At 45.0% G+C, this 15,738-nt stretch overlaps 4 protein-coding genes across 4 annotated transcripts; 2 read left to right on the top strand and 2 right to left on the bottom strand.

Moving 5' to 3' along the window:
- The first annotated feature begins 3,730 nt into the window (after positions 1-3,730).
- On the top strand, positions 3,731-4,384 carry HIST1H4I (histone cluster 1, H4i). Its single transcript, XM_003640370.5, has one exon. It carries the CDS (start codon positions 3,761-3,763, stop codon positions 4,070-4,072), a length of 312 nt encoding a protein of 103 aa, XP_003640418.1. The 5' UTR covers positions 3,731-3,760; the 3' UTR covers positions 4,073-4,384.
- A 1,389-nt stretch (positions 4,385-5,773) lies between these two features.
- HIST1H3A (histone cluster 1 H3 family member a) lies at positions 5,774-6,304 on the top strand. The gene has a single exon (XM_025154971.3). It carries the CDS (start codon positions 5,814-5,816, stop codon positions 6,222-6,224), a length of 411 nt encoding a protein of 136 aa, XP_025010739.1. The 5' UTR covers positions 5,774-5,813; the 3' UTR covers positions 6,225-6,304.
- A 1,644-nt stretch (positions 6,305-7,948) lies between these two features.
- On the bottom strand, positions 7,949-9,850 carry HIST2H3D (histone cluster 2 H3 family member d). Its single transcript, XM_001233027.7, has one exon. The coding sequence runs from the start codon at positions 9,799-9,801 to the stop codon at positions 9,391-9,393; it is 411 nt and encodes a 136-aa protein (XP_001233028.1). The 5' UTR covers positions 9,802-9,850; the 3' UTR covers positions 7,949-9,390.
- Positions 9,851-11,033: 1,183 nt separating this feature from the next.
- Positions 11,034-11,434, bottom strand: HIST1H4B (histone cluster 1, H4b). The gene has a single exon (NM_001396426.1). The coding sequence runs from the start codon at positions 11,402-11,404 to the stop codon at positions 11,093-11,095; it is 312 nt and encodes a 103-aa protein (NP_001383355.1). The 5' UTR covers positions 11,405-11,434; the 3' UTR covers positions 11,034-11,092.
- Positions 11,435-15,738: the final 4,304 nt, after the last annotated feature.

Below are 15,738 nucleotides of genomic sequence, written 5' to 3'. Positions count from 1 at the left end.
TTTCTTGGAATGCTGGTGACCTGCTTGGTTTCTAGTCCTTGGGAAACTTTGCTTCACAGAATGTTTCCTTGCCTGTGATGTCCTTGGCTCCGTCTTTTAGTTATGACCTTTTCTGAGAACCAACAAGCAGAAAGTTCCCCAGACAGATACTATCACATCCAGGGGTGCTGGAATAGGATTGCAACACCCCCTGGATGTTGGAATAGGATTCCAACAAGACTTGATTCTAGGTCAGGACATCTCAGTTGCCATGGGATATCTATTTTGTTTTTGCAGATTTTATATAGGCTGTATTTTGGGCCATAGCCTCTTCCATATTTGTAAAGTGCTCAGATTAACAGTGTCTATTCTGAGATGAATGAAAGCACAGTTTCTTAGATTTCTACAATGCCTGCACTGCATGGACACTTCCTCATGCTACAGACTCCAAGCAACATGAATATCTCTGCCTGGAACACAAGTATGATGCCACAAAATGCATTAGGATCTCAAGCAAAAAGCACATTCTGCTTTTTTTTTTGTGAATAATTCTGACCTGGGAACTGGATTGGAATCAGATTGATTCTGTGCAACTATTTCATGCTGTGAGCTGAGTCTTTGGCTGGTGGCCAAAGAAGAGTTGATTTATCAGACAGCAAAGAAAGGCCCCTGCTTAGTGAGCAGCCAGGCTGAGACTGAAAACACAAGTATCCCCCTTTTGGTTTTAAACACTAACTAAGCTGCTCAAAAGTTAGGAAAGTCAAAAAATGGGTTCAAAAGTCTGAATTAAAATGAAGATTTGCTTTCATTTGTTGTCTTTTCCATGGGGTCAACTCATTATTTCAAATATTTACTTACTATCTGGATGGTGGTATCAACAGTCTGTGATATTCCTATACTGGAAGTAGAAAATGAAAAAAGTAAATAACAGCAAAGGAATCTGAGAGTGCTGAAGGTCTCTGATCAGCAGTACAGACTCAGTCGCCTGCTGTAAACTCTGTTGAAGTAGAACTACTCAACAGAGTGATTTTATTATGGTAATAAAACAACTACAACTGATAGACACCTTTCTACCATGAGGTTACAGAACTTTCAATTGGCATCAGTCACTGCAGAGTCAGGCAGTCTGCTCATAAAGGCAGGCCGTGTCTGTGCTTTAATTCCTGTACCATTTTGTTCTCTCTTAGTGGGTTCTGTTACTCCTGTGCTTTTGTGTATCTCTTTGTCTTTTGCTGTAATTTTGCACGTGAGTATGGGTGTATTCTTCACGGCCTCAGTTTGTCTCTGAAAAGCAGTAAAAAGATCTCTCCTGGAGGTTCACACCTGCAAAACATTGGATTTTTATGTAAAGACTGCTACAACACTGACACAAAATATCTTTCATGTTGGTTTGGGAAAATTGGAGTTGAGTTTTGATAAATGCTAAAATGATGACAGATTACACACACACACACACACACACACAAAAGTGTAAAATCTGTATATGCTGTTTTCACACATCTTCTGAGGTTGTGAGCAGCCTGAGGTGAATAAAGATGGGGGGAAAAAAAAAGAAGTCTCTGTAGCATCCCAGCCTGAACAAATGGAGAGAGAGAGATGCATACAATCCAAGATTAAGTTTCCAGGTTCTCAGAAGGAAGGAGTTGAGCTGTGGAGATGTTACGTGTGGGCAGGAAGGTGGGGGTACACCCTGTAGAGAACCCTGAAAGCAGAAGTGAGATCAATACCAATTTTGTGCTCAGCGTGAGTTGAGGTGCAGAACCATTTGTCACCCGGACACCTCTGAATTAACAGGATTACACAACAGCACTTCTCACAGAATATGTGCCACAAGTTTCTTTTTCACTGCCCAGATCACAGTGCACCCAGTCCAGCACTGAGCACTGGGGGGTGCCAGGCCTGCCTATGGGGGGTTCTGCCTATGGGAGATGTGTTCTCTACTTTGCTGGTGTTCTGCTGGACATCAGTGAAACCCCAATTCTAGATCTTCCCAAGCACTGCAGGGTTTACTTTACAATGGCTCAGGATTAGGCTGTCAGCATCTGTGGAAAGAAAGAAAGTTCATAAAAATAGAAAGAGTTTTCTCACTCACCCCAAACACCAGATATAATAAAAACAAACAAACCTCAGGGCCTTCACCAGCCATAAAAGTAGTTCTCATTCTCATTCAGCAGCTGGCTGATGGCACTTGCCAGCCAAAGAAGCACATATTGTACTTGCATGCTGAATCTTCACGCTTAGTTGTACGTAACTGCCTTAGCAAAAACATACATTGCCATTGCCACTTCCGTGTTTCTGTTTTCTCCACTGTTCGTTACAGGACTCTGTGCCCATTCTGTAGCTGACTGCTTTGGGTCACTTTGTTCTTGACTTCTGGAATATGATTTATGCTTCTCTTTCTGACAAAGAAATGACCTTACTCTCATGAGAACCAGCCTAGTAACGGGAGACTTTGTGCACTCCTGAGGCAGGGAGCCTCACTAAAAGGAGGCTCAGGTGTTTCAGATGTATTTTCTCTCCACCAGCATGAAAGAAAAACTGGGACAGCAATAATTAAGATTTTTGCATAGTAACAAACTTTCCAAAAAACTCAGTCTTTTCACTGTGATATTTATTGTGCCACAGTTGCCAGTATCAGAGAGAAATATGAAAGGCCAGGTAAGAAAATGCATGCATGTTACGCTGTATCTTTATGGAAAGAAAAAGGAAGGAAAGAGGGAAGAAGGGATAAAGCCGCTCAGCTTGAGAGGGAGAGGAGTAAAGCAACGTCCACGAGAGGGCAGCAAACACACAATCATGGTAATGTTTTTCAGCTTTTCTATTCGTTTTCCGCTCCTGAGCAAAATACCCACTGTCTGTTGCCACTATCGTTGTTGAACAGTTTCTTGTTTGTAACAGAACGTTTTCCACCCCAGCAGAACGCAGAAGAAGAGGTCTGCACCTTCCCCTAAAGGATAAAAACGCCAATCTTCCTAGGAAGTTAATTTTTCCATCTCTAAGAAAATAGCCACGTGGATATTTACAATACCATAGAAATGGAAAGCACTGTGCATTCGTTCAAATGATTTTTTACCTATAAAAAAAAACAGTAAGACAGCAAATAAGAATTAAACTCTCTCGATTAAAGTACTTTTTCTGTCACACTCTCCTTGAGCAAAAGTTCAGAGAATGAAAGAAACTGGGAATGTAAAGAAATTCAAGGAAAAGGAAATCAATTATCAGAAATGCTACTGGATGCGTTTTGCTGAAAGAAGCTCCTGTAGAAAAAGATAATAATAATGCAACCTTTGAAGAGCAGCTATTTAAAACATTACAATCGCATGTAAGAATCAATGCTACTGGATAATTAAAGAAACACGTGGAACTGTAATAAGAAATACAGACCCATATTTCAAAATAACATAGAGAGATAATTAACGAAATGAAAGAGAAACTTCAGAGATACAGTAATCAGGAAACCGTTACAAAATCGAGGTTTTAGTTCTAATTGAACAAAATTAAAAAACAAAAAACAAAACGAATAATAATAACAATAATAATAAAGCCAGAACGTCAGCTTAAATATAACAGAAAAGGTTATGCCCCAAGAAGGAAAACTCAGAAGGAAACACAATTTTTGCGCAGGCGGGGCGCGACTGAGCCAACAGAAGGCGGCTTAGGCGGGAAGTACACCGAGCCCCGCCCCTTTCTCTGCAGTCCCCAACCAGGTCGGATCACGCACTACAAATAACCCCGCTCCCCACCAGTCCCCACGCATTCGTGCTCGATTACAGCTGCGGTCATGTCTGGCAGAGGCAAGGGCGGGAAGGGGCTCGGCAAGGGCGGCGCCAAGCGCCACCGCAAGGTGCTGCGCGACAACATCCAGGGCATCACCAAGCCGGCCATCCGCCGCCTGGCGCGGCGCGGCGGCGTCAAGCGCATCTCGGGGCTCATCTACGAGGAGACGCGCGGCGTGCTCAAGGTCTTCCTGGAGAACGTCATCCGCGACGCCGTCACCTACACCGAGCACGCCAAGAGGAAGACGGTCACGGCCATGGACGTGGTCTACGCGCTCAAGCGCCAGGGACGCACCCTCTACGGCTTCGGCGGTTAAAGTTCTCTGACGTTAGGCTTGGCTTTTAAAACAACCCAAAGGCTCTTTTCAGAGCCACCCACTTAGCCTGGAAAAGAGCTGTGATGCTATCTGTTACTTGAAGAGACCGCCCACTGAAGCTGCTGTTACTAAGTATTTTTTTTTTACATTGTGTTACTATTTTTCAAGTGTTTATGGGAATTACAATGTTATGCTTTGTTCTTCTCTATTAATAGTGAAGTTACTTATATCATTTAAAAGGGGTTTGTTCACTCCTTAAATTCCCTAGCAAACATTGAGCACCCTGCTAATAAAGTATATTATCAAGATGAACTGATTTCCTTTCTGTTTTTAGGTCTCACAGAGTTCAGTGCAATCTGAAAAATTTATGATACTTAACTTGACCTAAAAATTCTTCCTTTAACTGGCTGCAGATCACCATTTGGGGAGGATCAGAAAATGGGAGTTAAAAAAAGGGATGCGTTACAAGGGGGGGGGGGGGGGGAATGGAAGCTGATGCAAAGCAAGCATTTTATTTCTGATGGCAATCGTATATGAATTGTTTCTTCATTGTAACCTGGACTAAGTGAGTTGGGTTTTTTGTTGTTGGTGGTGGTTTTTTTTTTTTTTTAACTATTTAAAGACTAGGTACTTAATAGAGATTTCTTTAAGAAAGGAAAACACAAATGAAAACTATGTTCCTAGCAATGTCTTGTAGCAAAACCTCCAGTTAACAAAAGGAGATCTGCCAAAAGGATTTTCACAGAATTCTTCCCCACTATGCTGTCCAGGAAGCGTTTATAAAGTGCTGTAGCTTTATGCCTTTCATCATAAATATCAATGGGAAATAACAGGAAAAATTGTGTGCTTTATTTCCCCCAGTTTTATATTAAAAAATATGTGTAACCATTTTATTCTCGTGAAAAGCTGTCAATAAATGCTCACAGTCACTTCTGGCTTTCCCCCAGCTTCAATGCTCACCAGTACAGATGATAAGCAGGGCCAGCTACGTGACTGTCACACTCCTCATGGCTCCAGGATGTTGCTTCTCTGAGCACTCTCAAACTCGTTATTGTACTTGATGGCTGTGCACTCGTTCTGACTTGCTTAGTAAAAATTAATGTGAGAAAAATAGCAATCAAGATTCATCTTTACTACTGTTTGTATCACACTCACCACAGCTACAAACTGACGTTACACAGTCTGTCTCTGCTTGTTGAGAGGAATTGGGAGATCTTTTCTTTGAGGCAGTGGGGATAATGTGCCCATTCCTCTGAGGAGACAAGGAGAACTGTACGGCCTTTTTTTCTTTTTTTTTTCTCCTTCTCATTACTCTGTAATAAACATATTTAAAAAGTGAAAGGAAGAAAAAAGAAGGGGGGTGGGGGGTGGGGGAGAAAATGTAAACTAATACAATAATATGAAGTTTCAAGACGTCCTTGTGAATTTCAGCCTCCACACGGCTTTTAAACTGCCAGGAATTCGGGTAGAGGGGAAACCGGAGAAGAAGACGGGATGTGACCGCAGCGTCACAAACGGGCCCCATGCACAAACGGGTCGTGCACTCAGAACTAAGATTTGGTGGGGGTACCGGCAGTGGCAATTCCAGCTCGCTAGGGCTCAGAAAGGGATTTTCAAGGGCTCCAATCAGGAGGAGGCTTTCAGTCGTCCAATCAGAGATGGGGAAGCTCTATAAAAGCCCGCGCCACGCGGTCGCTTTCTATCTCTGCGTTACCGTAGAGCAGGAAGGAGCTTCTCGGCCATGGCGCGTACGAAGCAGACGGCGCGTAAGTCGACGGGCGGGAAGGCGCCCCGCAAGCAGCTGGCCACCAAGGCGGCCCGCAAGAGCGCGCCGGCCACGGGCGGCGTGAAGAAGCCGCACCGCTACCGGCCCGGCACGGTGGCGCTGCGCGAGATCCGGCGCTACCAGAAGTCCACGGAGCTGCTGATCCGCAAGCTGCCCTTCCAGCGCCTGGTGCGCGAGATCGCGCAGGACTTCAAGACCGACCTGCGCTTCCAGAGCTCGGCCGTCATGGCGCTGCAGGAGGCGAGCGAGGCCTACCTGGTGGGGCTCTTCGAGGACACCAACCTGTGCGCCATCCACGCCAAGCGCGTCACCATCATGCCCAAGGACATCCAGCTCGCCCGCCGCATCCGCGGGGAGCGCGCCTGAGGCCGCCGCCCATCCCCCTTCTCTTCCGGTAGAGGCGGAGGCAGCCCACACAGACCCAAAGGCTCTTTTAAGAGCCACTCCATGCACAGTAAGAAGAGCTGAAGCACTGTTCTTTGTTCGAGATGTTTAATCCTTGAACTCTTCATTTCACAGACCAGTACTTTATTTGCAGCTCCAGCTCATGATACGGTTTTTACCGCACCTGCAATGTCTGCATATACACGTAGCTCGCATATCTGAGTATTTTGAGGAGATAAAGTTTTTAAATAGGGGTTCTATAAAAGTCTTAAGGTGTAAATTGTATATTTTGCCAGTAATCAGTATATATATTTGTGCTTGATATTTTGCTAGCCCAGATAGTAATCAGGAGATACATACAGAGGCTGAGACAGCACTGAGCAATCAGATTCCTGCTGTTAAAATTGTTATTCTAACAGTTAAGGATATCTTCAGTACACGGACCTCTGCTTGAATCTTCATTATCATGCACAGAGTAGGGACCATTTTAATAAGGTTTTATGTAAGTTAAAAATTAAGACTTCAGACTCATAACAGTAAAAGGAGTGAAAGGAATTCTCCTATGAATGTGGGAAATAACTTCCTTTCTTTTCCCATGGCTTGAAAGTGCATGCTCTGTACCTGGGTTACGAGAGTACAGAACACAGATAAGGAATGCTCTAAGATGCTAGAGCAGTCACCTGTTGCCAGCTGAAGTTTCTCTAATATTCGCATTTTCCCATAGAACTGCTTGCTGTATCTGTCACAGGCAGCACTCCAACAGATGAGAAAAGAAGACAGGAAGTTGCACTGCACGCAGTGTAGCCAGCAGCCCCCAGTGAGCACGGATTTGTTCCTTCTTACTCCACCCTGCCCCGTGAAGCTCCTCAAAACAGTCAATACCTGCATGTCCTTATTTTGAATTACATTGCAATGGAAGCGCAGAGCCACAGCGTCACCAAGTGCTGAGTACAATGGCTGCGATCTCTGTAACGGGCAGAGAAGCTATGTTTTGATTTTCTTCTTCAAAAAGAATGTGTATTCACTGTGTGTATGTATAATTTCCACATCCATTTTTGGGATCAGATTCCACTGACTGCTGTCTGAGAGCTCCACGTGGTGCCTGGACCTGCACCATGCCAGGCAGCAGTGCCTGTCCAGCAATGTGCTCTTTATTCATATTGTGATCCCCCTCATCACTGTCAGCAATGTGTGTTCATACATTTTAACCTTTGCTAACCTCAAAGTGGTACCTACCTACAAAGCAGTTTCAGCTGAGAAAAGAGTCTGTTCCTAACATGGAACAATAAAAATTAGAACCATGTAGCCTATGGTTCATAGTCTTATAGTCGGGCATATATCTAATCCTTTAAAATTACACTTGTGGACACAGTCTGTATGTTACTCCAACAGGAGAGGTTTCTATTTATCAGATATTCATCCCTTGCTCTGCAGGTGTTCATGTATAAAGAGAAAGTCAATGTTTCAATTTGATCATCCCATATAGCAACGCTGGAATCACAGCGAGCAGAGCTAGGCAGAATAACTAATCCATGGCATGCTGGGACTGAGGGAATTGAGAAAGAGATAAGGGGATACCGAGTGAAGGAAATGCGTGCCTACATACATACACGGGTAGATGTGTGTGTATATGCATGTATATAGTTTTCTGTAAGTATGTTCTACATCCCCATGTCTGGCTTTCACAACCAGGCAATGCCATATTCCAGTTTCCTTCCCTCTTGTACCTACGATTATGCTCTATGTCCTGTCCCTGGTCTCTTTTATATGCCATGTGTTATTTCTGAAACAACACACCCCATGAATCTTACTGTGGGGTTCCCTGGATGCCATCCTCACATAACTAAATTCTCACTGGAGACCAACATGGATGATAACATTAGAGCAGCATGTAGGATAGGCCACACTGTTATCAAAGGCAGAGGAAAAGATGCCCTGAGAACTAAAGCCATGGGAATTCAAGTGTTTTATTTGTGAACGGACAGAAAAGACGAGTTCACCGAGATACTGAATGGCTGAGTCTGCAAAACTCAGCACAATACAATGGGAAACTAAAGACAGTCAAATGCCAACTGCAATTTTCTGCCTACAAAAGTCTACGAATAAACTAAAATCCAGTAAATGTTGATCCTGTCTTCCTACTTGTATCCCTCTTCTGTCTCAATCTTCTTTTCAGCATCAAATGCAGAACCCACCCTGAATTCTCAATGCCATATTCCCTACAGACCTCCCCTCCCTTACGAATCCACCGCAGCCCCGCAGTCGCTTCCCCCTCCCCTTCTCCCCACTTCGGTCATGAACAAAAGCTACAGAGCCCAGAGCCCGGCGCCAGCCTTACCCGTTTGCAGGGGGGGGGGAAGGGGTGTTATTCAGGTCTCCAAGTAATAAATCAGGCAAAGAACAAAAATAAATAGCAATTTAAATTACTTGAATATCCTACCTAAGACCAGCCTAACTTTATTGTTGATTTTGCTTTATTCACTAGAACACTTAGAAATCTATTGAAGCATTAGAAGTCTTAGACTATCTCCCAGCATAAGCAATGACTGAGCACATTTATAAGGAAAACGCTGAAACAAATTACTGTAAATTTGTTATTTTACACACGAACTCAAATAATACCTCCAATGTTCCTTAGAAGTACAAACTCCTGCAGTGGGCATTAAAGCTACACAAAGGGCCGATTCGTGGTGAAATAGAAGAACTACGGAAAGTTCCTTTAACCTACCATACAATGTAGCTCTCACACCGATATTTTGCAACAGTTTCCAAGCCCGAAATAAAGCAGCACTTAATACTGTTCACATGCATACATAGAAAAAACATACCTCTCCCCCCACAGATCCCTGTTGAGTAAGTAATGCTTACAGAGAAAGCAGCATACTCCTTAGATGCGTCTATAAACATTTTTTCCACATAATTTTCAGCAGCCACCGGTAAGGAAGATGCTAAGGAGCACAAAATGACTACTAGTACTTACAACGCAGTCCCAAAGTTTTACAATACCTTAAACGAAGTTCAAGATGACAGTAACCCAAGTATGCAACTATCTGTAAAGATAGTGTTACAGCTCCCTTGAGTGGCAATGTGGTGGCTCTTAAAAGAGCCTTTAGGGCACGGGGATGAAGGAGATGGAAGGACAGCAGCCTCAGGCGCGCTCCCCGCGGATGCGGCGGGCGAGCTGGATGTCCTTGGGCATGATGGTGACGCGCTTGGCGTGGATGGCGCACAGGTTGGTGTCCTCGAAGAGCCCCACCAGGTAGGCCTCGCTCGCCTCCTGCAGCGCCATGACGGCCGAGCTCTGGAAGCGCAGGTCGGTCTTGAAGTCCTGCGCGATCTCGCGCACCAGGCGCTGGAAGGGCAGCTTGCGGATCAGCAGCTCCGTGGACTTCTGGTAGCGCCGGATCTCGCGCAGCGCCACCGTGCCGGGCCGGTAGCGGTGCGGCTTCTTCACGCCGCCCGTGGCCGGCGCGCTCTTGCGGGCCGCCTTGGTGGCCAGCTGCTTGCGGGGCGCCTTCCCGCCCGTCGACTTACGCGCCGTCTGCTTCGTACGCGCCATTGCCCTGAGCTAACAGAGTAACTCCGCACGAACACCACTACGGAATGGTAGCGCACTGCGTCCGCGGCGGATTTTATAGTATGCGCCGCTCTCTGATTGGCTGGCTTGGAGGGTCCGTTTTTATTGGACGGTTTCAAATTCAAAAAGTGCGCCTAGAAAGCGCGCCACTTCATTACCGGACAACGGTGTTCGCCCTCCCCCCACTCCGTAGGGCGCCTTTTTTGTGTTCGGCCGCGCCCGCTCCGAGCGGCGACTGCGATACTGGGTCACAGCCTGCACAAAGTCGCCCCAAATAGGAAAGAGGAACCCCTACTTGCTCTTTTTCGAGCGCATGAGATACGTACATCCTTTTTATTTCGGCTCATGTGAACCCGAGTTCTGGTTACAAACGCGATACAGCAGTTTCTCAGCAGGAACTCCCTCCTGACAGACCCGTTTACGTAAAGAGAATTTGGTGTCACGGTACCAAAGCAGCACAGCGCGGGTACCCAGCTGCCTTCCGGTCGCTGTGATTCAAGGAACGATGCTCTCACCGTCTGGGAATTGCTATGAGCACGATGGGCGCCGTGCACATTTCTTGGCCGGAAAGCGCCTGAGCAGAGCCTGCTTCGGGTTAAAAGAAACGGTGTAGGGAAAGAGGATGCACGGAGCTGCTCTGGCTTCAGCAGAAATACCCTTACGAGTTTTAAGACACGCACCGAGAATATCAGGCGTTTTTGTACAGTCGGGAGACCTCGGATCGTTTCGGTACTTAGAAGCGCGTTCAAGGGACGAGCAGCTGAGCCGTCCCCTCCTCCACTCGCTTTCCCCCACCGCATTTCCGCACTCCGCGAGGCCCTGTGAGGAACACCGCGATTTGAATGGAATCCGCCCCTACGTTCCTTGTTGCCGCCCTCAGCACTTCGAACGGACCCCGAGGGGTCCGCAGGAGCCCGCCCTGGAACGGAGAGCTCAAGGAGCCTCTCCCACGATTTAACCAGATTTCTCGGTGAAGCAAGAACTAAGGCTGGCAGCTGTCTATTCGGCTGTTGATATGACCCTGTATATATATTGTTTACTTCTGAGTGATGATCCCTAATCGAATAGTGAACCGGAGCTTTAGCTAACTACTCAGTACTTTAATCTCAATAGGACCGTCTTACAAGTGATTTACACATTTACGGTTATGAACTACTGGTGCTAGAATTAAGACTTAACTAGGTTGAAGCGACACAGCTCTTTTCCAATTTAAGTGGGTGGCTCTGAGAAGAGCCTTTGGGTTGCTAAAAACGAGCTGTTATCGAAGGCGAGTTTAACCGCCGAAGCCGTAGAGGGTGCGTCCCTGGCGCTTGAGCGCGTAGACCACGTCCATGGCCGTGACCGTCTTCCTCTTGGCGTGCTCGGTGTAGGTGACGGCGTCGCGGATGACGTTCTCCAGGAAGACCTTGAGCACGCCGCGCGTCTCCTCGTAGATGAGCCCCGAGATGCGCTTGACGCCGCCGCGCCGCGCCAGGCGGCGGATGGCCGGCTTGGTGATGCCCTGGATGTTGTCGCGCAGCACCTTGCGGTGGCGCTTGGCGCCGCCCTTGCCGAGCCCCTTCCCGCCCTTGCCTCTGCCAGACATGACCGCGGCTGTAATCGAGCACGAATGCGTGGGGACTGGTGGGGAGCGGGGTATTTGTAGTGTGAGATCCGACCTGATTGGGGACTGCGGTGAGAGCGCGCGCGCGCGCGCGCGCGCGCGCGAGGAGGGGGAGGGATTCCTGCTGTTTTTGTTGCCTCCCGCGTAGCGGGTGATGGCGCAGTACCTCCAGTTAAACGATGAGTAGTGCTGTAAGGATTACACCCCCTCAAGTGAATATTCCCCATGTAGTAAATGGTCGTTAGAATTAGAAACTATTTTTCCTCCCTTTATCAGTATTTGTATAAACCTTTTTGTCATAAGTATGTACTTGCATTTTATCATTTTGTACCACCCTGTGTTTGTTTGAATTACTTTAAATTGTGAATGTTTTCTCACTGTTGTTCATTTATTGTTTTCTCTCTTTTTTTTTTTTTTTTCATGTATTTAGAATTTAATGGGCTTTTCTTCAGAAGTTTTAATGTTTTGAAGTCTTGTCATGCTGCCTTTGCACTTGGGCAGACTTTGCACATTTGTGCTCTCAGAGTTCCTAAAATACAGTTTCGATTCTTTGATTTCTATATCTAAAATAGAGAAATTGATACTCTTTTCCCTTTTTTACACAGCCAGGCCTGAGTCTATTAGCTTATAGTCACCAGGAGATAAAATAGATTTTTTAGATAGGTACATTGTTATTAAATTGTTACCTCTTTTCAGTTTGGCTCATTTGTTTGGTTTTCTAAGAATCGGGTCTTCATTTCTGAAGTTTGATTCTGTTTTGCTCTCTCAAGTCTCATTTCAACATATTATTTTCATGTTCTACCATAATTAGAACATATATCATTTACTGAACTGCTAGGTTGTAAACTGAAACTTCACTCTGTTCAGCAATAAAGGAATTTAATCCTGCCATACAGCTGAAGGAGGTTTTTGTTCAAATTTTGGTCAAATGTTCAGCTTAAAATAGGAGATAATTATCCTGACTCTTCAAAAGTTGTTTCTTGTACTACCCTTAAATATTTTCATGGTCAGTATCACCTCTATGTCCTTTTCAGCTGCTGTAGTTAGCTTAGTAGAGGCATCCCCATTTTCTTTTTCCATGAAGTTCAACAACTATGCCTCTGGTTGCACAAATGAGGAGTAATGTCTCGCTATATCTGAGTAATCATATAATTTGTCACGATGTAAATCCCCGTAGATTTGTTATACTCCTCCTCATACATCCTTTCTCTACCTTGGAGGAGTTACCATGCATCTTCTACTGTTTGTATCCAGAGAACTGCTTTGCTTGTTTCTTTCTAAGTTAGTTATAATGGTTTTTCCTTCACTTACACGTGCCTCGTTAGCAGCAGAATGCTGTATTGCAGGAGTCTTTCCTTTCTGCTCCTTAACCCCTGCTAATACCTGGTGGTGACAGTACTCTAGCAATAGCATTTGCCATTAATATATATATATGTATATATATATATATATATAGTGCATACATATACTAAAGAAATATTCACAAGATGGATTCAAGACATCTAATTCTGCAAGGCAGAGGCAAATGACTCCAGTGCATTGAGAGCACTTGCTATCCTTCCATATGATTTTTGCACTCGTCTTTTGGGTTACATTTGCAAGTTTCTGGCTGCCATGCTCATGCATTGGTTTTCTTCATCTTGTAGGTAACTAACGTGATGTTTTCTCATTTGTGTTTAAAGTCTAGTACTAGAAAGGACTTCTGGAGGGTTTTGTATCTGCACTGGAAGCCTTAGAATTACAAATTAGAATACACATTTATCTATTAATCCTGATTTTAGAAATAAAATCATTAATGAAATGGAAATGGAATTTCAGATATCAGATCTCAGATCAGTATTAGACAAAAATGAAAAACAAAATACTGCCAGGCATTATACTGTAGAAACATATGTGAATAATCTTCTGGAAAGCTGTCTATCTTTTTCAAACTAGTAGTTTGCAGTGTTTTATCAGTAATGGTGAATTGGTACTTCTTGCACTATCCGCTCACAGACAAATGCTACTTCATTCTCTATTTGAAATATTATCTGTTGATTACAAAGGGGAATAAAATGGAATTGTGCTTTTTTTTTGTGAATGAGAAAGGTCGTACAGACCCTAACTTTGCATTGTTCCATGTTCCTGCTCTCTGCTGTGCTGAAAACATACCAGATCTCACCTGGGCTATCTGGGGAAATGAAACAGATTTTTCCCTTGAAGTGAGAACCTGGTAAAGAAAGATGAACTTATGTCAACACCAGGGAGCCTGGAGAGTATCTGGTTTAAAATAAGACAGCAGTGTCAGTGAATCACCAGGTTCCCTTGGACGATGACAAAAAAAATATGTTTTCTTCCTGCTACAGCATCATGGAGGGTGGGAAGTGGCAACATATATGTGGTTCAGCCCAGTGTGAGGTATAGAAACTGGACAACTTACAGAACAAATTTTGAAGAGAGGAACGGGCTGAAGGTAACAAACAACTTACTCCTTTTGGGTGGTTGAGGAAGGTTGCTGTTGTAACAATGAGTATATAGAGAGCAGTAATGAGAAACGTGTTTGCAATGATACTCAGCTGTACATCACAATTGATATATTATATTATGATGTGATCACAGTGAATAACTGCATAACTCTCTTAAGTCAAAATCTGGTATAACTAGGTAAATGTCATATTAAATATTAAATATTAAATATTAAATATTAAATATTAAATATTAAATTCTTCTGTGTGGGATATCTAAAAGAAAATGCTTACAGAGTGCTGCACATTGACTGCAGGGTAATGTGGTGGTTGGCAACCTGTCACGTGTAGATATGACTGCAAACAATACACCAGATACAATCCAGGTGTTTAAATCTACCCCAGTAGTCCTCATTCTCTGTATCCCCGTGCCCACGTACTCCACCTGCTGTGCCACACTGCCAAGCTGAGATTCTGGTGTTTACAGCCGCCCTCTTTCCAATCCAAGAAATGGGGCTGCTTCAGATTGTTAACAACCTTTTTCTTGCTGCCATGTCTAGAAACCACACAGGATCCAACAGGGCAAGGAAAGTGCTCCGGCATGGCCCAGCCTGTGCTGACCTTTGAGGTCAGCCATTTGCTATGCACAGTGTGGTTTCTTACACATCAGAAAATGATCCACATGGGCAAAATTTTCCAGAAGACCTCTCACTTCGTTTGTGCCATGCCAGCTGCCTGCAAAAGAGTAAGTGCAAGTTGTCTGAGTTACTGCCCTGTTCCTCTGCAAACCAGCAGGATCTGGCTGCCATTTCCTCATGGAAAATGATGACATCGCAGTGTTGGTCTCCAGCAGTGATGGCAGGAAGGGCCACTGCACACTCATATCCCAGGGAATGTTGTCCTTGGCACCCACACCCGAACGCTGTGAGTCTGATGTCCACCTTGACAGGAGGAGGCTTTCAAAGGCATTGCCCCCCCCCACACACCCCACACAAGCTACAGGCTAAAATACATGGGTGTCTCTTTCCCCTGTCACAAGCCACTTGGCAGCCTAGCAGTTCTTCCCAAGCTAGTGAGGCAAGGGCAGGTGCTGACAGGCTCCCCATATAGCTGGTATAGCTGAGTAGCGACATGGGGAAAGGCTGATGGAACTCCTAGACTAGTGTTGGGGTGTTGGGAAGATAGTAAATACGTAGTTCCTCAAGTTAAGCTGTTTTAGAACAGGAGAGACAAGACAGGGCAGTCGGCTGAGAATGGGCTCCAGTGCACTGCTTTGCTCATGTTGTCTTCCCTGGACTCCAGGCTTCCCCCAGGGAGACAGCAAAGGGCTGAGTCCAGAGCCAGGCTTCTCCAATGTCCCTGCAGGAGATTTTCCAGGAGCAGGGTGGCCCATGAGGTCAGAGCTCTGTAGCACACCATGCATGTCTGGTCCTGCACTCAGGTGAGCGGCAGACAACCCAGCTGCTCAACAGCTCAGCTGATACTTGGCTGCTTCTCTTAAATTATTACTTTGTTTTCCAAAGTGGTATTTGAAGCGCACAGGTCTCCTGATACACTGATGGATCAAGTGTGGATAACATATCACAGAAGTCTGACAAGCATAATATTTGCTACACAGCAGAGAGGCTATTAAGTCCCTCTCCTCGCCTGGGATCCTGCAGAGATGCACTGGGCAAGAAGCATTTCTTTTGAACTCTGCCAGCTCCTATAGAGTTATAAGTACTTAACAGCAGCTGAAATACCGTCTCCTCTAAGCAGCCTTTCTGGGACATCGTTTTCAATGAAATGAACTTACTGTTCACATTCCTGTTAAAAGATATTTGATTTTGTCTTGAGCTGTGTGTTTCTGGAGGAAGCCAAGGCTGTGAAATG

Source organism: Gallus gallus, chromosome 1, assembly GCF_016699485.2.
Source record: "Gallus gallus isolate bGalGal1 chromosome 1, bGalGal1.mat.broiler.GRCg7b, whole genome shotgun sequence".
NCBI classification, from domain to species: Eukaryota; Metazoa; Chordata; class Aves; order Galliformes; family Phasianidae; genus Gallus; species Gallus gallus.
This window is presented reverse-complemented; position numbering and strand designations above follow the sequence as displayed.

Bases quoted from the DNA above. Each gene is read 5' to 3' on its own strand.
- HIST1H4B (NM_001396426.1), bottom strand. From the start codon at position 11,404: ATGTCTGGCAGAGGCAAGGGCGGGAAGGGGCTCGGCAAGGGCGGCGCC.
- HIST1H3A (XM_025154971.3), top strand. From the start codon at position 5,814: ATGGCGCGTACGAAGCAGACGGCGCGTAAGTCGACGGGCGGGAAGGCG.
- HIST2H3D (XM_001233027.7), bottom strand. From the start codon at position 9,801: ATGGCGCGTACGAAGCAGACGGCGCGTAAGTCGACGGGCGGGAAGGCG.
- HIST1H4I (XM_003640370.5), top strand. From the start codon at position 3,761: ATGTCTGGCAGAGGCAAGGGCGGGAAGGGGCTCGGCAAGGGCGGCGCC.